Source organism: Poecile atricapillus, chromosome 1 (genome assembly GCF_030490865.1).
Source record: "Poecile atricapillus isolate bPoeAtr1 chromosome 1, bPoeAtr1.hap1, whole genome shotgun sequence".
NCBI classification, from domain to species: Eukaryota; Metazoa; Chordata; class Aves; order Passeriformes; family Paridae; genus Poecile; species Poecile atricapillus.
The window spans coordinates 59,361,700-59,388,274 of record NC_081249.1 but is presented as its reverse complement, the minus strand read 5'-3'; the positions used below and the strand labels follow the sequence as shown (position 1 = coordinate 59,388,274).

At 38.3% G+C, this 26,575-nt stretch overlaps 1 protein-coding gene across 1 annotated transcript; it reads left to right on the top strand.

Moving 5' to 3' along the window:
• The first annotated feature begins 930 nt into the window (after window positions 1–930).
• Window positions 931–26,575, top strand: SUGT1 (SGT1 homolog, MIS12 kinetochore complex assembly cochaperone). The gene is made up of 13 exons (XM_058834660.1): window positions 931–1,102; window positions 1,187–1,232; window positions 4,594–4,684; window positions 5,370–5,439; window positions 5,756–5,826; window positions 9,383–9,436; window positions 11,172–11,188; window positions 12,239–12,273; window positions 12,696–12,792; window positions 13,794–13,901; window positions 23,521–23,611; window positions 24,927–25,108; window positions 25,715–26,575. The coding sequence occupies exons 1-13, from the start codon at window positions 1,059–1,061 to the stop codon at window positions 25,814–25,816; spliced, it is 1,008 nt and encodes a 335-aa protein (XP_058690643.1). The 5' UTR covers window positions 931–1,058; the 3' UTR covers window positions 25,817–26,575.

Below are 26,575 nucleotides of genomic sequence, written 5' to 3'. Positions count from 1 at the left end.
TGGAGGAGGATGGAGGCCTCAGGCTACCTTTGGGAAGCCCTGTCCACCACCCTGTTGTCCTGAACATAGGCTGGGTACCTGGTGCACAGCATCAGCTCACACACTGAGAGGCATTTCTGTTTTGTATTCTGATTTGCACAAAGTAGGGAGCTAGGTGGTAACCCACAAAAGGCTGTTTGTTTCTCTAATTACTATAACTTCACACCAGGTATAAATTTTAACAAAGGCATAAGTCTTCATTGGCTACAGATTATAGAATTTTTTCATTAATTAGCACTCTAACCCCTATTGTTAGTGGTATCATGGAACTGCACCAGGGGAGGTTTAGGTTGGACATTAGGAAGAACGAGGGCAAGTAGATATTGGAATGGGCCGGTGGAGTCACCGTCCCTGGAGGTGTTTTAAGGAAATACTGGACTTGGCCTGGTTCACATGATGGTGTTCAGTCAGGGGCTGGACTCGATGATCTCAGAGGTCCTTTCCAACCAAACTGATTCTGATCTCTTGCTTCTCACGTCTGCGTGAGTTCTTCCCTCCCTCCGAGCCTGGGGTCCGCCTCCAGGAGGTGCTCAGGGGGTCAGTGGTCCCCATGTCCCACTGCCGCAGTGACCTTTCCCCCAGTTACTGCCCGGTCCTGCTGACTTCACTGCTGGCGGCTCCCGCCCAGCCAGACAATTCCTCTGCTGACTGTTCTCCCTTTTCCTTTAAAACGAAAGATCAGCCACGCGTACCATGCTCACAGCGCAACTGCGCAGCTACTCAGTCATCACTGGGCCAGCTACAGCTACCGGTTAACAACTGGAGAAAACGCAGAATTCCATACAAATCCCCAGCAGCTCAGAGCCCGAGAGGCCGAGCCCCCCGGCGGCAGGGAGGCAGGGGGCGGGCGCTGTGGGCCAGGAAGGGGCGGGCAGGGCCGCTCCGGGGCCGGGCCGGGCCGGGCCTGCGCGGCCGCTCCCCCGCGCCTCCCGGCAGCCCTCGCGCGGCGCGGCCTTGCGGGGTGCGTGCGGCGCGGGCGCCTCGGCGGCTCCAGAAGTTTCCCGGGGGCGACGGGCGACATGGAGGAGGCGGCGGGAGCGGCATCGGGAGCGGCCCCACCGCGGTGAGCGTCCTGCCCGGCCCCGCTTCTCCCGCGGCCCCGCAGCTCGCCCGCCCGCCCGCTGACGGCGTTGTGTTTCCTCGGCAGGTTCTCGGACGCGGACGTGGACCGGGACCCGGGGGCGGCGGCGCAGGTGAGGGCCGGGCTGGGCCGGGGGCCGGCGGGGGTCCCGAGAGCCTGGCTCGGGTGAGGTCGGGCTGCAGGGGAGCCCGGGCAGACCTGGCACGGCACTCGTGCTGCCTGTGTGGCAAAGAAGGGGTGTGGGGGGGAGCAAAACAAACCAACTTTCTCTTCCGTGTAGGTAGATGATAGTTAACGCAACTGAAGCAGCTAAGATTTGTGGTTATAAAACCCCCAAGCTTGTTGAAGAGAGGTATTCCGTCTTGGTTTTTATTCTGCCCTGGTCTGTTTTTTTCCCCTCTCCATATATTTTGTGGGCACCTCGACTGATCTTCCTTTCATCTCTACAGAAAATAATTTTTATGTAGTGAGAATGGTCACTCACTGAAACATCCTCCCCACGGACGTGGTCGAGTCCTCATCACTGGTGGTTTTCAAGAAATGAATGGGCAGGTTGCTAGATACTCTGATCTAGGCAGGCTTTCCAATGAAAGATTAGATGAGATGGTCCTTCAAGGTCCTTTCCAACCTGGTCTGTTCTATGACTTTATCAGTAAATTTGTTTTAATGTGTTTTCTAAGGTTATTTTTACTTGAAACAGACGGTTGATGAGAAGACAGAACTGGAGGGTGGATAAGTATTTCTATTTAACTACTTGCGAGGGGAGAGTATGTAAATGGTTAGTACTGCTTGAAGAGAGTGGGTGGTAGAACCATAAAATTATACTAAATTATCTTTCTGCAAAGAAAATTATGAAGTTAAATTTTTTGGTTATTAGGGGTTTAGGCTGTAACTTGCAGAAGTTTTTCAAAAGATAAATGACATTTTAGATCCGCTTTGGAATAGCTAAATCTGTATGGCATAATAAAACTAATTCAAGATCTAAAAAAAAAAAGTAAGTTTCACATTTTGTGTTTAAAAAAACCCCCCAGCAAACAAACCAAGAATCCTTTACACCAAATGCTCTTCAGAAGTGTTAAGGAGTACTGTCAGAAAGTGCTTTTCTGTTTTTTTTCCTGGATTAACATAGTTGTTTTGCTTTTCTAGCTTATAGTTCAGTTCTTTGTGTGTTCAGAACATGATGTAACACATTCTATAGACATTATTTAATACCTGACACAGTAATATTGGTGTCATTTGTTAAGGCCTTGTTTTCAAATTCCTGGATTGAGTAGGCAGATTGTGCCTACTCTGAACTAGTAAGACCCACAGCTCAGAGTAGCATTTTGCTGACTTAGGGACTCAGGTCTCCAGGTGCTACACTGTGCTTGCATGGTGACAATTCTGTGGAAATGATGCTGTGCAATGTTTTTATATCAGATATTTCATATCTGGCTAGACTTCTGTCCAGTTGGCCTGGAATTTCTGCACTGTGTCCTCAGGATTTTTGATTGCTTTAGTTCCTGGAGATTGGGCTTTGGCTTTCTGCACCTGGATCTGATACCATTCAAAGACCATCACTGATCTTTTAATACTGGCTGAATGATAAAGCTGTGAACTCATGAATGACTTCTCATTTTAAGTTGAAAATGTAGACTACTATGTGGAGACATAAGGCACCTGTAATTCATGCAGACTATCAAATTTTCCAGTGTATTTAGAAACAGATCTGCAGTTTGGTCACATGGTAGGTGCCTTTAGAGTCAAAATATGCAGAAAGCACATACTTGAGTGTGAGGACAAAGTCTAAACTTATTCTGAGTAACTGTTGCTGATGTCCATAATCTGGAGTTCCCAGTGCTAGTCCAGCATTACTTGGCCTCTCAAATAGTTCACTGGAGTTACGTACTTCATGTGTGTGCCTGAATGAGGTGTGGTGACTTACTGATAAAGAGCACACAAAGAGAAAACTTTCATACTGTTGAAAATGCTTGGCTTTGCTTTGCTTTGCTTTCCCGCGGTGAGGGTTAGTTTTGTAGGAGGATCCATTCATATGTTGCTGGCTCTAATTGGTGCCTCTGTCATCAACATAAATGACAGGAAATAGTGTCGGGGGAGAGGTGATCTGTCAAAGCCGTGCCTCTGAACCTGGATGTGCCTGTGATGTTCAGTGTCAGAGTAGAGAAGTACTTCACTTCTTAGCATAATACAAACCAATTTTAATATGTGCTTTGCCTCACATCCCTGCCATGTGGAATACCTGTAGCCATGAGTAGTTCCACGATGACAGCTGCTTTTGAATGACTTTAAATCTCAGGAAGGCATTGGTACAATTGGATCAAGTTACTGCTGTCTGCTGGCTGCCCCTTTCTTCTGAGACCCCCAAGGATTTAGATTTATGTGCTGTACCTCTATAGAGGTGTGTGTGTAAATTGCGTTGTAAGAACTCATGCCACTGCTAGAAGAAGCTGTTCTGGCCCCGTAAGTCCCACATGGCATAAACACTTCATGTGACATCTGTTAGAAAAATATACTGGTCTGAATTAGAACTAAGGCAAGTCCGCCTTTCCTTCTTTTTTCTCTGGCTTGGTGGGACAGAGTTTTGGCAACTGTGCTGTACAAATATTTCTGCAGATTTAAAGCTTGTCTCTTAGCTACATTCATGCTTGCTAGATTCCAGGTGGAAGTCTGAGTAGAAGTCAGCTTAGTAAACAGAGTTACTGTACTGTAGCAGTGTACTGTAGTTGTGTTGGAAGACTGACTGGCTTCTAGGAGAGGGAAGAACTTCTCTTACCGATAAGTAGAGAATTGGAGATGCTCTTTTTCCACGTGTTTGCTTCAAGTTGCTGTGATTTTATTCATGAACTTTTCTCAGAGAAAGCAATGTGTTATTATTTCAATCCATATATCCAGTGATTCCCTTAACAAAGGACTACTTTATGCTTATTTCCATTGTGCAATATCTCCTCTGAGCCTTGTGCTCCATAAATCTTTCATTCTCCTGCTTTTGTACTCATCATAAATTGGAACAATCTCTTATGCACTATTATATGTGTTACATGGTATTTCATAGCATCTTATCTCCACACAAATGTTCTGACATACTGTGCATTGACTTCCAAATTCCTAATACTGCATTCCTCTCTCAAATCCAGCAAACCTGTGTACAAGTATGCTGAGAATTGTAGGAAGCAATTTTGGAATATTTTGGAATAGAGAGGATCATCTGTGTTAGACTTCATGTTTAGAGCATTTGAAATCCCACTTCCTTTGCAGTAAGAAACAATCTGCTTGAATTTGGTATAATTGGCAGGTTCCTTGTACTTCAGGTTCTGATGTTTAGCTTTGTGCATGAGAACTAAGCAACAGGTAAAAAGAAATGCCAGTTAGGATTTTATCTTTTGGAATGTCTCTTAGTTGACAGAGTTTGATACTGTGTTTTTATAAGGATTTCCAAAGCACCATTTCATTCTTTTTTATATGTGTGTTTACAGGAGCTGACAACAGCTTTGGAAAAGAATCCAGATGATGCCGAGTGTTATTGTCAACGAGCTTATGCTCATATTCTTCTACAGAAATATGCTGGTAACATCTTCAGTCTAAGATTTCTTTTACAAGTGTATCATAACATGTGTTTTACAGGAGATGTCTTCACTCTGAAGCCAAATATAGTAACGAGAGAAAGTGTTACCTGTAACTTAATATACTGCTTTTGGTGTTAATACATAGTCTTGTCATTTACTTAGATTGTTTTGTTACAGGAAAACTTCCAGTGAAATGGGTTTTCTAGACTCCCAGCTTTCTGTTTTATTTCAGTCTGGTATTGTCTCAGCAGCTTTTTATAAGCAGAATTCTTAGGCAAATTTTGAGATTTTTGCGTTGTGTCTTCCATGGTTGTGTTCTTGGTAGAGACTGAATCCCGTCATGGTAGGAATGTGATACGTGAATAATGCCTGGGAAAAAGATGGACTGAATAAGATCTGGTTTGTTTTTTCTTTCAGTTAAAACCAAACAAACAGAATCACATTTCAGATCTAAGTAGAGGAATTCACTGAATGAAAGTTATGCTGCATCTTACATAAGAGCTCTGCAGCTCTGTGAAGGATTCGTGTGTGGCAGTTGTGGCTAGACTTAATTCAAACAGTGTGATTTGTGTGCAAGCTAAGATAACATCATACATCCTAGAAAAATTTTTCTAGTTGAAGACTTGACAGTTCACTGCTTTTTATAACATTATTATGTTTCTCAACTTTAAATTGACTTTCAACAGATGCAGTGGCAGATGCAAAAAAATCTCTAGAACTCAACCCAAATAATGCTGTAGCGCTCCTTAGAAAAGGGTATGTATCATTTATGGTACTTTGGGAATATTGTGATAATCTGTAGGGTCAGCACTCGAGTTTTGGATTATGGTTCTGTGCAAGCTTTTTTTGCAACACTGAGAATGAATAAATTCAAAGCCATGCTGCTTGCAACCCATTTGTAATAAAGCCATTTTGTTTGGGGTGATTATTTAATGCCCTTGCCATTTCAAAAATACACTTTTTGGGTAAATTCTTACACATCATTTTAACCAATACAACATGTTATCTATAGAATGTGGAGTACACTGAAAAGTAATCATTGTTTTCTTGTGGTTTTCTTTATTTGTGTCAGGTTAGGTGAATATCATATCAAAAACTATGCATCTGCTTTAGAGTCCTTCAGAGAGGGACAGAGGCTGGACAGTAAGTATTCAAGTTTCTTGTGTGTACAGTACTCCTTATGCTAAAATAATGGGTAATGTGTTAGATTGAAACGAAGACCAAAGATTTTTTTTTTTCAAGACTAATGTACTGGGTTCCTAACATCAACTGTCTGACTTCAGGGAACCTTGATGCACTCACTGCATGAAAGTGTTAAACTGTTTAAAAATGTGTATTAAAGTTCTTAGTGATTGGTAGCTTGTTTGGGTTAGAGGCACAGAAAATAGGCCCTTATCTGTGGTGCCTGGCTTGTCAAAGAGAGCACTGAGTTTAGTCTGAAACCGTGGAGACAGCTTTTAAAGTTAAGTAAAGAAACTAATAGTGAATGTGTAAGTTAGAGTTTTCTTAAGTCACTGGGTGAGAAAGTTAGAATTTAGGGTTTAACCTATATGAGTGAATAAGAGACAACATGGAGGACTTAGGGCATTGTCCCTTTCTCCTTCTCCTTTCTTGTTCATCATCTTCTTCTAAAGGTTTTTGTGTAATAATGAGTGATTGGATGAAAGAATCCGCAGTGCAGCCCACAGGTGTCAAGTCACTGGGTCACTAAGAGAAATAATTTACTTGGCATTTGATTATTGGACAAATAGACACATCAAAGACCTTGGAAAGATTCTTCACTCTCCATTTTGCACCTCTCTATCTTAGTGTATGTATCTCCTTGTACTCTGTATATATTTAATATAGATAAGGAAAGAATAAACAACCAAGTCCGAACACAAGAAAACAGCCTCTCTCTCGTTAATATCGGTCCTGGGCAAAAAGCCCAGCCACCAGTGTCGTGCCCTGAGAGTACCTGATTTATTTTTTTCTTTAGAAAATGGGGAGTGTTTTCCTGCTTCCTGGAGGTCTTGAAGATAAGTAGTGGCAATGTTGTCGTGCTAAGTGTCATAGAATTTTTTTTTTTTAATAGAGCAGGCTTTTTACATATATCTGGAATTTATTCTTAAACAGTTTGATAGATCAGTCTTTAGAAACAATGTGCAACTTGGTGGGTATTCAGACTGACAAAGTAGTTTTTTATCTTACATTACATACCACTTAATTACAGAAGCATATTTATGTTTGTTTCTTCTACTTGAGGTGTTGGCTTTCCAGCTGGACTTGGGCACTTTGTAGTTTGGGAACACTTAGAACTTTTTTAAAATCTGACTTTATTCAGTAAGCAGGAAAGGAGTAGTTTAAAACAGAAAGCTTTGGTAGAACACATGGGGAAGCACAAAGCAAAGCAATTGCAAGACGGTTGTGATGCCTTTCTCTTCTCTCCTATCCCCTGTTATAAATAAAACCTTATCCTCTCTTCCAAGCAACAAGAAAAGATGTAAAAAAAGGTACCCTTGAAAGGTCATGCAGAGCAAAGTGCACTAATTGATAAGAATTGTCCAGATCTTTTCAGTGTGTTGTCTTGTCTGTAGTAGTAGTGGCTGGGACATGTAAGCTTAGCAGAAGTTTAATTTTTTTGCATCTCCCAAATAAATGATCTAATCCTCTGATTTAAAAGTGGAGTTTCATGGAAGTGTAAGCTAGTTTGTGCTTGATGCCAAATGATCATGCTCCTTATTACTCTTATGCTTGTTTAGCCTCTTCTTTCAGTGCATTAAGTCTGCAGAAAGCTACAATTTTTAGTCTTTCCTCCTGATGAATGTGTTGAAATGGCCCAACAAAGGGTCTGAGTGCTGAAATCATCAAAAGTGAAGTGGCAGAGCAGTGTTGTGCTAGTGGTAGAAGGGGAATGTGGTAAAATTGCAGCAACCCACAGTTGACAGTTTAGACTGCCCTGGAAGAGGAGTTGAAAATAAGAGATTTCATTCAGCTCTTTCTATATTGGTAGTTTAGATGACTTGTTGGTCTCCATGAATTTTACAGTAGAGATTTGCAGTCTAGTCAAGTTCTCTATTTAGTAACTTTCTGTGAAAGGATGAGAGATTCCTTCCACTGACCTACACGTTCTTGGCAGGTAACTTTTTGTACATCTCCAAGCTCATCACTGCTGAATTTAATTGAATGACTAATCTTTATTTTTTTATACTCTTGCCCCACCCCAGGCAACCAGTATCAGTTTGAGGTTTTTCATGCACATGGATAACCTCACATTCTGTTTATGTTGTAGAGTACAGCACAGAGCTGCAGATACCTTTTTAGCTGAGTCAGTTTTCCTGTGTTGAATTGCTTCATTTTTACCTGTTTGAATTTAATTTGCTGTTGTTTTGCTGCTTACTCAGTTGAAGAGCTTCTGAGGCTTCGTAGCACTTCCTGATTACTCTCTTATCTGGAGATACTTTCTGCTGTGCTTCCTCTATCTCATTACAAAATTCTGTGGCCTGCTGTGAGATGAGGAGTCTCCTGAAGGCCTTTTTAAAATTACAGACTTAGTTGAATCTCTTTCATATATTACCTAATTTGCTGGCAAGTTTGTATCAGTAACAGAATTTACCTTTGTGGAATGTTTCATGGATCCCAGGTGAAAACAATTGTGAGCATAGGCATTTTGGAAACACAATTAACTTCCAGTTAAGTGCAGCTAGTGCAAAATAAACAAAGCACAGAGGGAAAATTTGTGACATACGCTAAGCAGGTAATGAAGAGAGACTTCAGCTGTTGCTGCCTTGGGAAGAATTGCTGTGGTGGGGAATTCTTTGCTGGCAAAGCTTATTTCTTTGCCACACAGATGGGCAGAAGTACATGTGTACAAGTTTCTGTTCTTTGCTAATGTAAGGGCTGTTTTAAATTTCCATCTGGAATGCTGAAAAGGATGAGCTTCCTACTTGTGCTCACCACTGGTAGTTCTGACAGGCCCTGGGTACCACAGCAACCTTTCCATTACCCACCTACAAGGATATTGAAGTAGGACTTGTTGAGCTGTGGAATGTACAATGTTTCTTTATTTTATGAAATAACATTAGAAAGCAATACTCCTTTCCTTCAACTGTGTGATGCATGCAGATTTTTTCAGTTCCTCTTGCCTTATTGTTGAATATTGTTGAATATTGTTGAAATAGGATGATTACACTACCATCTTTTTAGCTATTTTCCAGTGCGTTTATTTCTATCTGGGAGGCTTGCTTTCAGGAGAGAATACTTGATGTTTGTCAAAGGTTGCACAACTCTGGGTTGTCCACACACCAGACCATCTCTCCTGACATTTCTCTGGAGAGGAAGTGTGTGACTGTTTGTTTGAAAAAGTAATTTAAAGAAGGATGGAAACGTGTAAAACTGTACTTTTTGCTTTCTAAACAGCTACATAGGGATTGAACAGACTGGAAAGCAATAGCGTATTTATGTCAGACAAAATCTAGTCTCCTGCAAATTAATTAGAATTTAATTAAATATAGCACATAGTGAAGTTGTACAAAAATACTGAAAGCCTGAGTGGAATGACAGAGCTTACGGGAAGGTAATCGGAAATAACACCATTTTTAGTAAATTGATACAAGTTTGGGATGGATTTGTTCCAGTTGTAAACTGAGAGGACCTTTTGTTCATGAAATACATGTAATACTTGAAGAGTTTTAATATTATCGTATTTGATCTCTTCTAGATGTAGATGATACCTTTACTATTTGGATTAAAAGATGTGAAGAAACACTAAATGGTAAGGAAAAACATGTTTACTTAGTGAGGGGTTTGATATGCCCTGTGCTTGGAAGCTGTGTTATGTTTTTCAAAGATTCACTGCTTTCCTCTTATTTAGAACAGAATAACTTGTTTTTTCTTTTTTAGAAGTCATGTTTTTCTGTCTCTTGTGTCTCTTGGAGTAGACACTCTTAGCGTTTGTATGCTTCATTCAGATTTATAGGAACATTTTTATTGGGTTTTTAATGTAATAATTAGCTGTGCCAGGAGAGTACCTATTTAAAGATCAATCATAATTAATTTTAACTTATTTTCATACACAACTGTGAACCAATTTAAACTGTAGAAGTATGTCAGCTTGGTATCTAAAGCCTACATCAAAATAAGTTTTCAAGCGTTGCAGAAGATGAAATTGGAAAGAGGTAGAAATTTGGAGATTTTACTCCTTCATTCTATGTGGAAAGTTCCATAGGTGCTAATGGCTGTTCTGGTGACTTACCCATGGTAGTCACTGAGTGTGAGCATAGTTTCATTTCATGTCTTCCTACAGCCAGCCAGCCCTGACAATTAACTCATCTACAGAGCTTTAGCTGCCTGGGGATTTTGATGAAAGAGAGCAGAATAACTCCTTTCCTCTGCCTGTTGTGACTTTCCCTCCTTCCTGTGCTGCAGACTGGAGAATGGGACAGTAGAACAAGTTTGTGTTAATATGTTGGCTAAAAACCAAATCGAGGAGAAGCCTTTTGTGTTGCATAGGGATGAGCAGATTCCTGCTTTGTGAGACATGTCTTGCTAGGTTTAATTTTATTTGAAGGAATTAGTCAAGTGATTGGCATGCATGGTCTTTTTTGCAAAGAATTACTTTGGGTGACAATTTCTTCTGAAAGAGTTTATAATACACCTTTTTCTTTAATGTCGTATTTATAGTTGTATTTATATTTTGCAGTGTTTTGTCTGGTCCAGCTAGGTTTTCCTGTTTTATCCTGAATATTCACTGTCTTGTCATTCTTGAACCATTTTCTTAATCCTCTGATACACCAGCAAAACAAAACAACCAAACTGGCCAACAAAGCAATAACTCTGATTTCTTCATTGCAGCTTAGTATTTTTTTCTCTTTTTGTATTATAAAGAAGCAAAGAGAAAGATTTTTTTCTTTTCAAACATATTTAATCTGAAATATTTTAGAAAAAAAAATACTTCGAAGAGGGGATACTAAGCTATAGTTTAGATACAAGTACTACAGTATATTTAGGGTCACGTGAGTGGATTTCTCTGCCAAATTTCCATCTCATTCCCCAGTGGGGCTTCTCTAGCATGAGATAAAAATGTGGTGAGAGCTTTGTGCTATTCCTGGGGATGGATGGATGATAAACTTAGTGCAGACTCCCAGAAACAGATTTTTTTTTTTTTAACTTTTGTTTTCTGTGATTTTTTTTTTCATTAAAAAAGGCCTGTATCAGTTTCAGGCAAGCAAGGGAATATAATGGAAAGACTATTGATTTAATTAACCAGAACATGATTTATATTAGAGTTGGTTTGTGCAAGTTGCTGATTGAAGTCTGATTAAAAAGTAGAGTGTCGTGAAAGCAAAACACTAGAGGTAGAACTGACATGTTTTTACCTCCTCTGCTGTTGAGACTGGAGTGAATGAAGGATGTCTGGAGTAACTGAATCAAGCTAGGGTAAGATTGTGCCTTGTAAGGTCAATATGTCTTTTTCTGAAAATGCAAATTTTTTTTTCTTTTTGTTTCAGCATCACAGACTGATTTGGTAAGATGTTTTCATTAATGTGTTTACTATTTTGACTTTTTTGTTATGCTATAATATATTTTCTCCTTCAGTGACTTCACTTCCAAGCTTTAAAAAGAATCTTTCTTATTGCATGCAATTCTGAAGCATTTCGTTTTTCTTCTAATCATGAGTGCTTTTGAGACCAAGGCTGCAAAATTTGAACCCTGAAAGCTCTTAGGAGTGGTTAACAAATCTGGCAATTACTTGCATTCATTTGAGGCAAATTTTAGCTTTCTGGCTCGCAGCCTAATTTACAAATTAACCAGTTGTGGTTAATTGTGTTGTCAGTACTAATTGGATTGGGACTGTTAGAAAGTAACTTTTCTTTTCCAGAAGCTTGCAAGTGGTTTGTGCAGACGTTTTTTCTATTATAACCTGCTCAACTTTGTTTCCTTTTTTTTTTTATTATTGGAAGTTTTCATAAGAAATGTTGAAATTGACCTCTCCTTCTGTTTTTTGTTTTTTTTTTTTCCCCTTGGGACAAAAAAAAAAGGAGGGCTTTGCATTGGATTTTCTGCTTACTCTTTAATAGTTACCTAATTTTTCACATTTTAAAAATAAGGTAGAGGAGAAAAATGTACAGGAAGCATGGTGATAGTATGTAAAGACAAATCTTAGATTTAGAAGCATTTTATGTTTTAAAGTTAAACCTTGAGTTCTCAGACCTATTTCAGGTTTCCTTCATGATTTATAGGTTAGCAGCATAGTCACATATACATAAGTATACAACTTATCCAGGAAGAAATGAGTTTGAGTTGAACTTAATTGTTATTTATAAAATGTATTCAAGTTGCAGACTGACATATTTAATGTAAATTTAAACTTTTTAATTTGTGATCTGCCGTAAATAACTAGTGAAAAGCTTCACCTGTAAGTTCATGTTCACACATAAATCAAGGAAGGGGAGCAGTTGGAATCAAGAAAAGGGGAGCAGTGGGTGAAAATGATCTGTGCCTTGAAAAGTACTTCATGGTATATTTTCACTTACACTTATGTAACTCTCTTTCCAACTGAATGTGCTTCGACTAGAATACACAGCAGCAGCCTCTGCCACCAAAGATCAAGTAAGTTGACTTTAGCTTTACTGTGAAATTTAAAGTAATTGACATTTCTGTTCTTTGGCTTGGGGATTAGAGATGCAGGATAATGACTGTAGGAGGTTTTTTTGAGGTAACTTTAGAAATGTGGCAGTCCAAGTAAAATATTTCTCAGTGCCATCACTTCTGTTCAGACTAAATGGTATTTTCAGGAGGTTAAACCTAACCAGGGGAGAGGGGAATAGCAGCGGCATTGTGACTTCTGTTTTCTCATTCTCATGCTGAGCTTAATTCAAATCCTGTTATATTGTGCCTGGTATAGGTAATGTTTTTGAGATAGATTAAAGATTCTGAACTAAAAAGCAAATGGTTTAGGAAAGTGGTCTAATTTTATATGCTGTGTGATCTAAAACAAAGAAAAATTGTTCCTTCTTTTTTCTTTTTTAAAGATATGACTGGTACCAAACAGAATCTCAAGTAATTGTGACCATAATGATCAAGAATGCACAGAAGGATGATGTCAGTGTGCAGTTTCTGGAGAGAAAGGTGATTTGTATTGGTTATTGATACTCATCCATAAATTCCCTGAGATGCAGTACTCAAGCCAGTGAACAAGCATTATATGTTACAGTAGCATGAAAAGAATGGGGTGGGAGCTGTTCTGCCTGAGCTTCTCTTCTGTACAGTTGTGCTGCCCATGAGTGTATGCCCAGTCAGGTGATTTGGGATCAGTGGCCACAGCAGTGTCCTACTGTGTAGGACTTAAACACAAGCAGTATGAGGTGTGCATGCTGCAAGGGAGCATCTGGGTTTCAGCTGCCTGTGTGGAGGGGTGGGGGAAGAAGTAATCTGGATTTAAAGATTAGACTGTACATGCATCTGGAGCAAGACTGGGCAGAAATAAGGTATTCTCAAAATAGATATGAATGAGTAATATGTTGCTCTAGGACAGTTATAGAAATAGACTGAATATTGGTGGGTGGGTTTTTCTTCCTTTTGGCACCATTGAAATTGTGGCAGCAAAATATATTTTTTAAGGAAGTACAGTAATCTCTTTAATGAAGTACCATGTGTTGTATCAATGAATTTCATGTTTAGTTTAGCTGACAATATTAAAAAGTTAGGTTCTTATTCTCAACTAACTGGATACTTCATGAAAAACAGAAGTACTTGGTTATTATTGTCTGCTTTAGGTTGTTAAGATAGTCTGAGCACTTGCTCTGTAGTTTGCTTGTATTAGAAGAGAGGCTGCAGATTGTTTTCTTGTTCCATTAATTATATGTTGGTATTCCATTTGTTGTATAATTCCTTCCCTAAAGACTTCAGATCAAGCTGACAAGATTTTGAGTACATGTAGCAAGAACTGAAATCTTTTGTTCGTTTTCTTGTTTCTTAGAAACATCTTGTCCAATAATACAGTAGTGTAATGACATGGCCTGAAATTATATTAATTTAATCACTTAATCTCTGTGTGAAATGACTGTCCTTTACTTGAAAATGGAGCTGCTGTCAAAGATGACCAGAGATGTGTTTTTGACTTTTAACAGATGAATGCATCAGTGAGACTTCCATCTGGTGAAGACTTCAACTTAAAGCTTGATCTTCTTCATTCTATAGTGCCAGAACAAAGTACATTTAAAGTGCTTTCAACAAAGGTAAGCTTCTTAAGGTGCAGGTCGTTTCTTTGACGGTTGCAGTCCTGAAAATGTTTCTGTTCTATTGTCTCTCTGCAACAGTCATAGTGTCTTGCTTTTCATATAGAAATGCTTTTTCTTTTTTCAGGGTCTTTCAGCTGGTGAGAGGCTTTCTAAATTTGAGCAAATATCAGAAATAGTAATATCATGTAAGAAATAGTAATATGATAGTACTTACTGAAGTGCAAATGACAGTTATGTTGCCGATTCTTTCACTTGTTGCTAAAGGAAGAAGACTGATCCTCACTATTAAAACTGAGGTATTAGGAAAGCATGAACACTCCTTTACGAAACTTTCAGGAGCCAGTCTTGCCTGATGAAGCATTGTTATCTTTGTGTGCCTGAGAAATAAAAGGCAGACTTGGAAGATTTCAGTGAAATTATTTCTACCCTTTCATGGCTTCTTACTGGTAAAGGTTCACCATGCAGTTAACTGCCCATGGCTTTTCAAGAGAGCATATTCCATACTATTCCGTGCTGTTCCTGGAAATAGTACATGCCTAAGGATGCTTGAAAATGACATGGTGTGAGAGAATGCTTCCATCTCAGTATTTTTCTTCTTTTATATTATCAGTATTGAAAAATAAGAAACAGTGGTCTGGCATAGCATTTCTTGTTGGCATAATGGATAGGCAGACATATGCTTTGTCCACAGAGCCAAGCCTGAATCCCCAGTGCTGGAATATGATGTTGATTCTTTTCTTGTATTTTAGCAGTGGTTCTGCAGAGCTTATGGAAATTCTCTTGTGTACTCATGTTTCATTTTATCTGTTCTGTTCTCAGAAAGGTACCTATAATAATTCTTGCATCATTTCATGGAAGAGGGACTTCAGGATGACATGAGAGGATTACCACAGAAAGTTAGTCTTGTTTTTCCACTCCTTGTGCAAAGAGACCTGGGCAGGTTGTGTGATTGAGTGCTTTACTTACCCCCCACAGTGTAAGAGCTTACATGGCTCAAAGTATATAGAAAATCTGATAGTCCATTAGTATTTGTATAAATTTGAGTGGAATAAGGACAGACCTTGTCAGGAACAGTAGCAGTGAGGTCCTGTTTTCTTTATGTGCTTACCTAGCTTGTGTTACACTTTTAATTTTGTCTTGAAGCTTTCCATTACTTTATTAGGAAGAAGCTACATGAACTGAGCACTGTGAAGTTCATTTGACTTTGTCTTTTCCACACTGCCATCTCTAGCCTAGGCTTATATCTGAAATAATCTTTAGTAGTCTACTACCTGGTTTACTCTGAGGTTCCAAAACTGGGGTGAAAGCTTGAGTTATGTTCAGACAATGTCTGAACTGTAAATATTTTGTATTTATTTTCATTTAAATACTTGTGAAAGACTGTTTTTGAGACAAAACGGGTAAGAGGTAATACAGAAGGTGTTCTAACTGCAGAAGTCAGAGCTTGAGCATGTCCTTACTTTTGCAGAAAGGAGTAGTGTAAAGCTGTCTGTAAGGTCATAGTGAAGGAATACAATTTAAACCATTGACCACCAGATGGAGTCTGGAAGAAAAAAGTTAAAAGCAGCTCTGTGTTAAATATGTAAAGACTTCTTTACAGGTTTCTCTTTTCCTTAGAGAAATATGAAGCACTTTAAGGGAATGATGCAGCCTTAGTGTTTGATTACCAGAAATGCAGTTTTCTTTTCTTTTCTTAGTTTTGTGTATGTACTTGGCTTGTATGGAATGGCATGGAAAATAGGCAGATAGTACTTTGAGTAAATTAATCTTGCTGATTAAAACTTCTCAAACCATTCACATATTATTTTGTGCTATTTACATGAAGTCCTTTTGTAAGGACTTGGAAAGAAAGACATAATCTCATTATGCTCCCAATTACATGAACTTGTTACTATGCACTCCTAAAGAAGTTGAGTTTTCATGGGATAGAAAGAGATGTATTCCTGCGGATTAGTAATTTCAGGTGAGAGTAACTTGATTTGTTCATACTGCTTTATTTTGTGCTGCTGCTTTGAATGTGTGAGCCATGTTGCCACTAGTATTGTGTAATCATCACTGGGCAACAAGGACTGGCATTTCTTTTTCATTTATATGGGGAAACAGTGGAACGTAGGAGCAGGCTGTGTAGTGGATAGTTTGGGTCCATGAACTTTGTACAACTAAAAAGTGTAATGAATAGAGAGTGAAACAGCAGAACTGGCAGAGAGGAGAGCAATCCTGCATATTTTAGAACTAAGAGGAGCTGTAGAGGGTTTTCTCAATACTGCTTGAAATTAATTCAGCGTCACTTGACAAATTTAAAGGCATGAAGGTAAAGATGCAAATTCATGAAGAGAAAACAGTATTTACAAAACTACAAATTCTAAAGTGACTGCAAAGAGCAGACAGAACTCACAAACTCCTGAACTGGTTCTTTCAGCGAGCATTGACAGTGGTGAAAAATACAATTGCCAACATAAGGATTGTTTCTTTCCTAGCAAGGAAATTAGACTTACACTTTTTTATCAATCCATGCTGTGTCAAGCTCTGAGATACAAAGTCTGTTTGGAAAAAAACATGACTAACAGAGGTAGCAGAGGTAGCATAGAAAGATGTTTTGAGCTGTTTCAATAGTTTCTTAGTTTATATAGTTTCAAATAGTTTATTTGAGCAGAAATAAATTAGTGTTTGTCATCTGCAGACTTCAAGCTGTGAACTCAAAGATGTAATATATTTGATGCCAACTCAGGAACAGCATAATTGTGGATGAAGTCCAGTTTTGAGAGAAATTTGTCTTCATGCATCCTCTAGTACTTTATATTCTCCAATTGTCAACAGTTTTACAGATGATGCAGTCTGCCTTTAATAGTGACTGTATCTATTACTGCCATACTTGGAGCCTTTTTTTTTTTTTTCTTTAAATGAGAAAATTTACTTGCTGTTCAGTAGATAACACTGCTGGCAAATTCAGCTTTGAGTTGATAATGGTTCCTGCTCACATTTAGTGGCAAGTTACTTGGAGTTGTGAACAACTCTTGTTGTTCAGAATTTTAATTCTGATGATCTAAGGACTCAGATTAATGTTTGTGTTAGAAAGTGCTGAATACCACTGAACTGAGCCTTTCTCTTGCAGGTAGTGCTGTATCTGCATAGCATTTTGTACATGAACGGCACAGCTGATAGATCGTAACTAGCTCAGTTGATGTTATTGACTGTACTCCTCATCTGTCAGAGGTGTTTGACTGTAGCAATCTGATCAAGCAAAAAGTAACACCTGCTTCTAAAAGCAGTGTAGAAATTTGTAATTTGCTGAAATTACTGTGTTGCTGAAAACTGTGTTGCATTCAGCATTTCACAGGAGGAATGCACCTTCAGTAGTGCTACTTGGTCTTTTACTTCTTTCCAGAAGAGGGAGCCAAAATGTAAAGGCTGGATTGGGTTTGCTCTTTGCAAGTTGTCTGGGTGCAGTTATCCTGTGGCTCAGTGTGTTTACTGTCATCATGCTCCCTTCATAGAAAGAAAAAGGCATAAAAAATTTGAATGAGTGACTGAAGATGTTTAGGAAAAATCTAGCAATGTGTATCTGTCCAGAAAATATATCAGCAAATTAGAAATTTACAAATAGTGTAAGGATTTCTACTGTAATTAAACATGCACAGTCAGTCCCACTTTCTTTTCCCTCTTCTGCTCAGTCTGTCAGTCTTTGGAATTTGGATTCCAGGGAATATTCTGCTATGTTCTCCCAAAACCTTGTGTAACATGAACAGTTTCTGTAGGTCTTCTAGTGAGTTCTAGGTGGTGCTTGGGGTTATCTTCTCAGACATAGAAGAGGAGAGTGAATATGACTATGTGCTTTTAGCATTTGTGCTTATGACCTTGAAGGAAACTTGAGATAGTGCTTTCTGGTTTTCTCTATCTACAGATAGCCTGAGGACAATTACTGTGAGTTTTCATTTTGTAGTTCCTTGGGCTTTTTGCAAGCAGTACATTGTAGCAGTGTAGGTCCATTGGAAAAAGTGGTAAAAAGTGGTTTCTTTACCCCAGAACTGTCCTTCAATTAGAGATCAAAGTTGTACTGCAAACTGGGGAGGTGTTAGAAGGCATCAGCCCCTTTTACATTTGACATTTGTTGCTTAATAGAGATGTCTGAGGCAGAAGCACACTCTCAGCAGCTTCATGCCAAGAATATGGTTGTGTACATCAGTAGAATGTTGGTTTTTTCCTTGAACCAATATTTTGCTTTGCAAATGCTGAAATACCCTGTGAAGATAACTGGAACTGATGCCTGTTGCTGAATGTCAGGGAAAAGGTAGAGTGGAAATATTTCACATGCTCTTGGACTGTCATTATATTCTGTATTCAGAGGCAAATGTGCACAAATAGATAAACAGAGGAACAGATGTATTTTAACTGAAGTTGTGTCTTACCATTGCAATCTGATCCTTGAAAGATACTTTCCTGTTTAGGGTACTTGCATTAAATTGCTTGTAGGCACTTGAATGCAGACTTGGCTGCTCTCGTGTACTTGTTTTCCCTGTGAAGGTTTCATGCAGATTGAGATCTCCCATGTATATTCCTGAGCATTTTCTGTAAATTATAAGCTAATATTTAAGATTAATGGATAATTTTCTGAAATTTCTTGCATCTTTCAGGCAGGGCTAGTTGGAGCAATTTCTTGGAGAGATCATACAGAAACCTTCATTATGATTGGTGTGATATTTACTTATTTAATAAATTTGATTTTATTCTTTTCCTTCTGAATGAATGAAGATGGATGTGAGACAGATTAAAACTTGCTAATACTCTGAGAACTATTACTTTATATAAGCATATAAGTCAATGCCCATGCTTTATATAAGTGCATAAAATAAAATGATGCATAAGGGGGTTTATCTGTCTGGAGAACTATTGGAATAATGATGGTTTACATAGAGAATAAAGTGACAAATAGCTTTAGAATACAGAAATGATCTGTGTTGCTAGCTTCTCCTTTAAAATTCAGAAATTTTGTGTTGGCTGTGCAATATCAGTCAGAGGAGATTTGAACGCTTTTCCCCCAGTTCCCCATGGTATGTAGCTGGCAAAGAAATGAAATAAATTCCTTCTGTTGCAGTATACTCCTGATATACACTATAGAATTATTTTCATCTTACTATATTTTGTTTAAAGTTATGGACCAAAAATGTTGGTGTTTAGACTACAAGCAGTATATAAAAGGTCTTTGAACAATTAGGACACCAAAACTGTAGGCACATGTGCTCTTAGAAGTACTTACAAATAGGTCTTATATTTTTAGAAGATTGTTCTATTTTATCCTACAAAATTCATAAGATGATCACAAAAGGACAAATCTAATCACTTAAAATTTATGACTTAGAGAAGGCAGTCAGTAGTACAGTAAATAATAGTTGATTAGAAAAACTGAATTCTTGTTTTCATGTGTTTGATACAGCAGAACACCAGAATTGAAAAGGGTATTTTTGATGTGTCTTGAAATTAATGGCTGGACTGTTGCTTATGCATTGCCAGTTCTGGTTTCCTTCATCTATCTGATCAGAGCTTGACAGAAATTTGCCAGTGGTAAATGAACTTTCCATTACCATGGACTGTAAAATATAAAACACAGTAGAAATTAGGAAAAAAAAAAAACCAACTTGGAGTTTGTCAGTGTACACCAGAATCTCCTTTTAGGGTGGAAGATACAAATTCTTCCCCTTTTTTCCCCTGTATCTCAGTTTGACACTGCCTGTCCCAGAATGTAAGTTCAAGTGAAATCAAGTTGATTGGAGGTTTCAACTTTTTAACCTTAAATATGTACCTAGAAAGTAAATGTTGGCCAGCTAGTGTTATGTTGTTCTTTACCAAAGGAGAGGAATTATTTCTTAAAACTGGATTAAATGCTTTTATGCCAGTCATCTTAAAATAAGGTGGTGTTGTTTCATTTTTCTGCTATCAATGAAATGGTTCAGAATAGCTTTTGAGAGTAATTGTGGTGTCTTTTCTGACAGCTAGCACTTAGATTAAGCCACAAACAAGCATGTCCAAATCTCTGGTAGGCTTTAAAAAATTGATTACTTTTATGACTAGAAAACTCTGAGTAGAAATTTACCTGTGTCCTTTCCCAGGAATGGGTGGAATTTTGACCCTCTTCTCAGAGGGCTAGGTTTCTCTCAAGATGGTATTTCAAACAAGTAGTGCACAAATTACTCTCAAACTTCCATGTGTCTTTTCCTTTTTGCTTTGCTCTGTTTGAACCCAGAACACAAAAGACTTCAAAGAGAAAGCGTATTACATCTGCATTGGGATTTTTTATAAATCTGGAGTACTGTGTCCCATTGTAGGCTTACCATTGCAAGAAAGGCACTGAAGTAGTGAAGCAGGTCCTAGCACAGGGTTGCCAAGATGGTCAGGTGGCTGCACGGCTTGAGCTACAAGGAGAAGCTGAGGAATTAGGATTGTCCTTAAGTGGCATGCAGAGCATTTAATTTGCAGTTAAATTTTCCTGTCTTACATACTAAAGTTGGCACAAGGCACACAGGCATGCGTTTCATGAAATATAAATGTTGAATCAAAGTAGTTGGTGATGTATGTAGAAGTGTTGATGTATTTCTCTTGCCCAAGTGAATCTTTTTCAAAGGAGAGGGAAAAGCTAACAGTACTTTTTTGCTAGATATGACACAAATGTCTGTGCTGATGTGTTACTTTTCTGTGTGATAGCTATCAGTATCTGTACTTAAAACTTTCATTAAAATGCATTTATTGCCATTTGTGCACATAATTGGGAGTCAGAAAGTTGTTGCTTTTTAGATCAAATAGAGCTCTCAAGTTGAAGAAACACTCGCCTTCACAAGCAGAACTTTATAGCTTTATATTTTTGGAAAATATGGTTGTATAATGGTATGAAGTTAATGATTTCCCTAGCTTTGCTCCTGCCTGCCACTTCGCCTAATGAGTAACTTCAATTGAAGTGGATGTAGTAGGGAGAGTAGAAGTTTAATCATGTCAGAAATACATTCTGTCTCAGTTCTTCAGCTGTGTGCACTTCCAGCTCGGCAGGGTTGAAATGGTTTAGAGCTAAGAAATCTGCATCTTACACTGGGAATTAATTTGTGTCATTGGCTTCTCCTTAGGGATGTTTATTGTGCAGTACTAGTTTAGGGACAGTTTCAGAGAGGAAAATGTAAGAGCTAGCAGATGAGAAAAGAAGAAGGGGGATTACTGGAGCAGCAAAAAAAGTTCTGCCTTATTTTCTTCTTTTTATGCATGGGCAGACTGCTGTGATGAATAGCCAAAGGACTGTTAGCCAATAGTCTTTATAAGGACTCGTTGAAGAGGATTGTATTCAGGGAAGAAAAAAGTCCATGTTTAGTGTAGTTCACATCAAGCATTATATTGCATTAGAGGTAATTTTTGGTGTGGATGAAATAATATGTGCTTGAGATACTGGAAAGTATTTGTGGAAAGCCTAAAATGTAAGGGCAAGAGGAGTTAGTGAAAGAAAAAATAAACAGAGAAGTTGAAGAGGTATAGAGGAGAGCAGTTTCAGTTATCAAGCATTGGTTTGGTTTTTTTTTTTTTTTCCCTTGCCCTAAAACATGTTGGGGGATGCACTAATAAGAAGAGTACAAAATCTTAACATTAGAGCCTGAACTGAAATGCACAACTCAGTTGATAATAGAGTCTCGTCAGGTTGAGAGGAGTTTATATAAAAAACAGATGAGAGTGGTTTTAAATTAATACTCATGTTTCACTTGTAACTAATTAGTTCCTTTGTAAGTAGCTAATTAACTTAAATGTTTGGCTCAGGAGATCCAAATCCACTGGGGGAAAAAACCGAGTTCTGCCACTTGTGTAACTGCTTGATTGTCTTACATGTAGATATTCAAATATTTTTTGCTTCCTTAAGCTAATAAGAGCATTACATTTATGAGTATAGGTGCTAAAAATTAATTTTAAGGTTGCAATTTTCAAAAGAGCTTTTAAAAGAGTCCAGTGGAGGTGGCTTTACTGACTTATTTTGTTTTACTGAAGAATAATTCTTCTGCATAGTTTAACAGAAATCTCTGCGTCCTTACAGATTGCATTATTAAACTCTGGAATACTGACCTTTTTTAGGGACAGTAGGGTAGTCAACCAGACTAATGGCATTTTGATTTTATTTGGTTATTTTTGGTTCTGTGGCATTATTTAAAAATGGATACTCTGATGCCTAATTTGGGACTTGTGAAGTGGCTGAAAATATAGAAAAATCCAACAGATGCAGGGAGTAGGAAATCAGACACATGTGCATGTTGGACTTGTAAGTTCTCCCCTGCCTTGAAGAACATTTCACGCCTCCTATCTTAAACTTTTTGTTATTCTCACTACGTGTTAGTGGTGGAAAATAAGTATTTAAACTTACCTTGGGAATTTTTAGCTTCCTGAGGGATAAAAAATAAAAAGAAACACTAATAATTGAATATTCTGTTTCTTAAAAATCATCCTGATTGCTAACATGGAAGCATTGAAATGTCAATGAGCAATTTTTTTAATGTTGGGAAGATATCTCAGTCTGTTGCTTATTAGTGATTGATTTGAACAATGGATTAAATCAAGTTCAAATTTCAGATCAACATGATGCTGTGCAACGAGCTTGCTGTTTGAATCTAAGGTTAGCTTTTACAGTGCTGCCTTTGTTCTTGGGTCTGCAGGGATCCCCAGGTTGTAGTGGCTTTAGGTAGAACTAAGAACTTGCTTCTGCTGAGCTGTTCACACATACGGAAGCACTGAAGTTTAGCAAGCACTGTTTTCAGTTAATTAATAGCATCATATGAACTTTGTGACATCTCCTTAAGTGAATTAGAGTGACATTAGACAGTCCTTGTTTTGCAGACATTGTTTTGCAACTTTGTAACCCTGTAACCAAAGGAGAAGGTTAATTGAGAAAAAAACATTTCAGTATGGTTGTCTAAAGGGATTATGTGAAGTTGTGAATAGGGCATGACATACTTCACTTAATTTTGTTTCTCCTATGATAATTGCAACCACATCCATTTTTAATTGCCAGTTTTGTCAATGAATACTCGACAATTTTCTCCATAGCTGTGTTTGTTCATTGAACCAAATGAATACAGCTTCTGAATTTCTCCAGTGGGAAGATCTGCATAGTCCCAGGGTGTTTCTTGGGTTTGTGTACTACACATCAAACATGGAATTTTTTGGTAAATGAAATGTAAACTTAGATAAAGTTGGATTTTGTAGTCTTTCAAAGCTGTTACTTATTAGAGCTGACTGCCAGGAAAGGGATGCTTGAAAGGCAGTACCTCAGAGCCTGGCAGTGTAGAGACATTGGGACTAATCATTACTTTTGGGATGCCATAATTTATGAAAAGAATCAAGTGAATAGTAAGCAAAAAAAAGTCAAGTGGCCCTAAACAAAACGGTAGAAGTCTGATACAAATGCTGCGCAGGCACATGGAAGCTTGTTTGTGTGAGTTGAGTAACTTCGTCTTATAAGGTAGGTAAATTTGGCTGTGATACAGGCTATGTTTCTAAAACTGAATGTATGTTCTTACAGCTACAGGATCCAGCTACTTTGGAGCTGCTTGGCAGAATTGTCTGCATCTGGATGAATTTGTTCTTGTCTTGTGTTTTGTAGGTTGAGATAAAAATGAAGAAGCCAGAGGCTGTAAGATGGGAGAAGCTGGAGGGCCAGGGAGATTCTCCTAAGTTAAAGCAATTTACACCAGGTTTGTTCTCTGAACTATGAAGTATTAAATGGTTTATTTGTATTGAGTGAGTTACAGTTATTAATAATACCTTTGTGTTAAATATTGTTCATAAAATCACAGCTTCATATTTACAGTAAAAAGCCTAATAGTCTTGTTTTGCACTGCCAAGAATTGACAGGAAGTCTGCAAGCCATTAGTGAAACATAGTAATTAAATTTAGTCATAACTTCTGTTAATCTGATGAATTGTTAAGTGTATATGCTTGTCATTAATTCTGCTTATCTGTTTGGGTCCCTGTTTTGCAGTTCTGTATGTTGTTAACTGTGTTGTGGTTTAGGACTGGTGCCTCCCAATTCAGGGCCCCGCTGGGGCTCTCCTGAACGACACTGTCACAGTCTCACTCTCCTTTCCTCTCTCCTTTCACCTCTCCTTTCTCACTGCAGTGGGATGGAGTTGAGAACTGGAGGCACAACAGGTGAAGGGTTGAGATAAAAATTTTACTGGAAACAGCAATTAAATTAGAAAACAAACAGTAGCAGCAACAATATTAATAACAAAAGGCTACAAAAGTGAGAGTGATTTACATGCAGAATGCTCCAGGGGATGCTGGGTGAGAATGACCTGATGATGGATGGCTTCCCACTCCCCACAAGTTTTTCTTGACTGGAAGCCCTTCCCTTCTGAGATGGCAGAGTCCCTTACTGCCATCCCAGCAATGATCTTGCCATGGTGTAGAGTATTTCCCCGGCCCTGCCCATGGAGCTTCAGGCTCCACCCCTCACCACTTCTGCAAAAAATCAACTCTGTCTTGTCTAGACCCAGGACAGCAGTTGTTATGCTGTTACCTGTTGCTTAACTAATTATTGTTTCCTTAAGTATTGGATTTCTCTTGGAAACTAATACATTGGAGTTTTTCAATACAGATAAATACTCTGTCTTTGACAGAATCTGAATTTCCGGATTTATTGATTTCAGATTTTTTTAAAATTTAGCTCAACTTATTCTATGGCTCTAGGCTGCTGTTTCAGTTTTTTCTTCTGTCAGCCAATATCTCTTGCCTCATTTTGATTTAAATTCTGTGTTGCGGTTCACCAGCTTTTTTTGTGTGTGTTGGATAACAAGATTATATAACTCTGTTTACCTAAAAGTAAACTTTTGCATTTCTTAGTTTGCTTTATTTTTGTAACTGCAATGCTTATATCAGTTCAGAAGAGTCCATTTGCATTTTCATGTTCCATTATCATCTGTGATTCATCAGGTACATGTGTCTGTATTCTCTGCCGCTCTCCAAGTTGTGAGAAAATGCTTAGTTAACTAACACTTCTGTTTTCAGATACCCAGCACTTATACCCATCATCGTCTCACTATACAAGGAACTGGGACAAACTGGTAGTTGAAATCAAAGAAGAGGAGAAAAATGAGAAGTTAGAAGGAGATGCTGCTTTAAATAAACTCTTCCAGCAAATCTATTCAGATGGTACCGATGAAGTAAAACGTGCCATGAACAAATCGTTCGTAAGTCTTCATTGTTTTCTCCAAAGAAATGTGTGACTTTTGCACACTGATATGATTTACTAAACTTTGCATATGTTGGGAAAAGGGTCCATTACCAAAATTCTGGGCCTATAAATGAATAAATTTTGACCATGGTTCTGTTGGTGATACTGGTACAGCTACTCTCACTGAAAGCTATAGGGCTGTACACTAATGAATGTGACACTAAGTCCAAGGTTGTGCTTTGTCACTGGTCTCTTCATTTCAATCAGTGTTATCAAAGGAAGTAGAGGTTTGGCTCATGTAGAACTTGAAGACTTGCCAGAGGGTGTGAAAGGATCAAATTCCTCTTGATTGTGTGAATCTAGTTTAATTTATAGTCATCACAAGCAAGAATGTGACTGACCCTTTAAAAGCTTCTTGTTAATGAAGCAGCAGCTCACTGTGTCCAGTAATGATAAAAGTACTGTTGGGCTGGAGATTATGGAATTATGGCTCTGTCAAGTTTTATTTCATAGGTATACAATTTCTGTGTAATCACTACTCTTGGAAGTTTGCTGGGGGAAATGTGGCTTTTATATTACTAGGATTCTCAGCAAACTAAACAAGCTCTCTCTCATATTGCAGATGGAGTCTGGTGGCACAGTTCTGAGCACCAACTGGTCTGATGTTGGTAAAAGGAAGGTAGAAGTAAATCCTCCTGATGACATGGAATGGAAAAAGTTTTAATCCTGTTTCTGATCTTCACCATCTATGTGTTGCCATAGTCATGTACTGACCACTATGTATGGACATAGCATTCTTGGATTCAAAGCACTGAATGTTCCCTTGAAAACAGGAATTGTCTGTACATTTTGCGTGCTTTAGAAATTCCTTCATCTGCAGATGTTAAAGATATACTCAAGAGTGGATCCCTATTTTTATCATCTCTGTCTTAATTTCTGGAAATTGAGTCCATCAGTCCAAATTTTCTACCACCTTTATCAGCTCTGCTCTTTGGGATAGGGTGATCTCTAATGGCTGGTCAGGATTATTGCCTTACACCTGGTATTTCTGTTCAATAACTTATTAGATCTTGGCAATTTTGGGTAAAAATACTTTGCACAACAGTGTTAAAATTGGTTGCTTCTTAACTCTGCTAAATAAAACTGTAAATACAACTTTTTCTATAAGGAAGTTGCTTTATTTCATTTTTAGTATTGTTTTTTGATAGGGGAATCACTTAAAGCATATAGGTAAGGATGTGAATGTACTGCCTCAAATGAAAAGCTGGCATGTATAGGAGCAAAATGTGCAGTCAGTGAAGAGGATGAGATTACTATGCTTGATGCAGACACAACACTCCACTTTGGAGTCCTTCCACCTGTGTGATAAGTTGAACTGTAGTCACAGTCACGGAAGATAGCAAATTTGTTGTGACTGGAAATTTTTATAGAAAAGTAGGTCCTCGGTCTACGTTCTAAATTCAAAATAAATTTACCTGGAATC

Excerpts from the sequence above, each read along its gene's own strand:
- SUGT1 (XM_058834660.1), top strand. The coding sequence starts at position 1,059 with ATGGAGGAGGCGGCGGGAGCGGCATCGGGAGCGGCCCCACCGCG. Across the intron at positions 5,827-9,382 it reads AGAGGGACAGAGGCTGGACA|ATGTAGATGATACCTTTACT; the intron begins GTAAGTATTCAA and ends GATCTCTTCTAG. Across the intron at positions 25,109-25,714 it reads GTGCCATGAACAAATCGTTC|ATGGAGTCTGGTGGCACAGT; the intron begins GTAAGTCTTCAT and ends CTCATATTGCAG.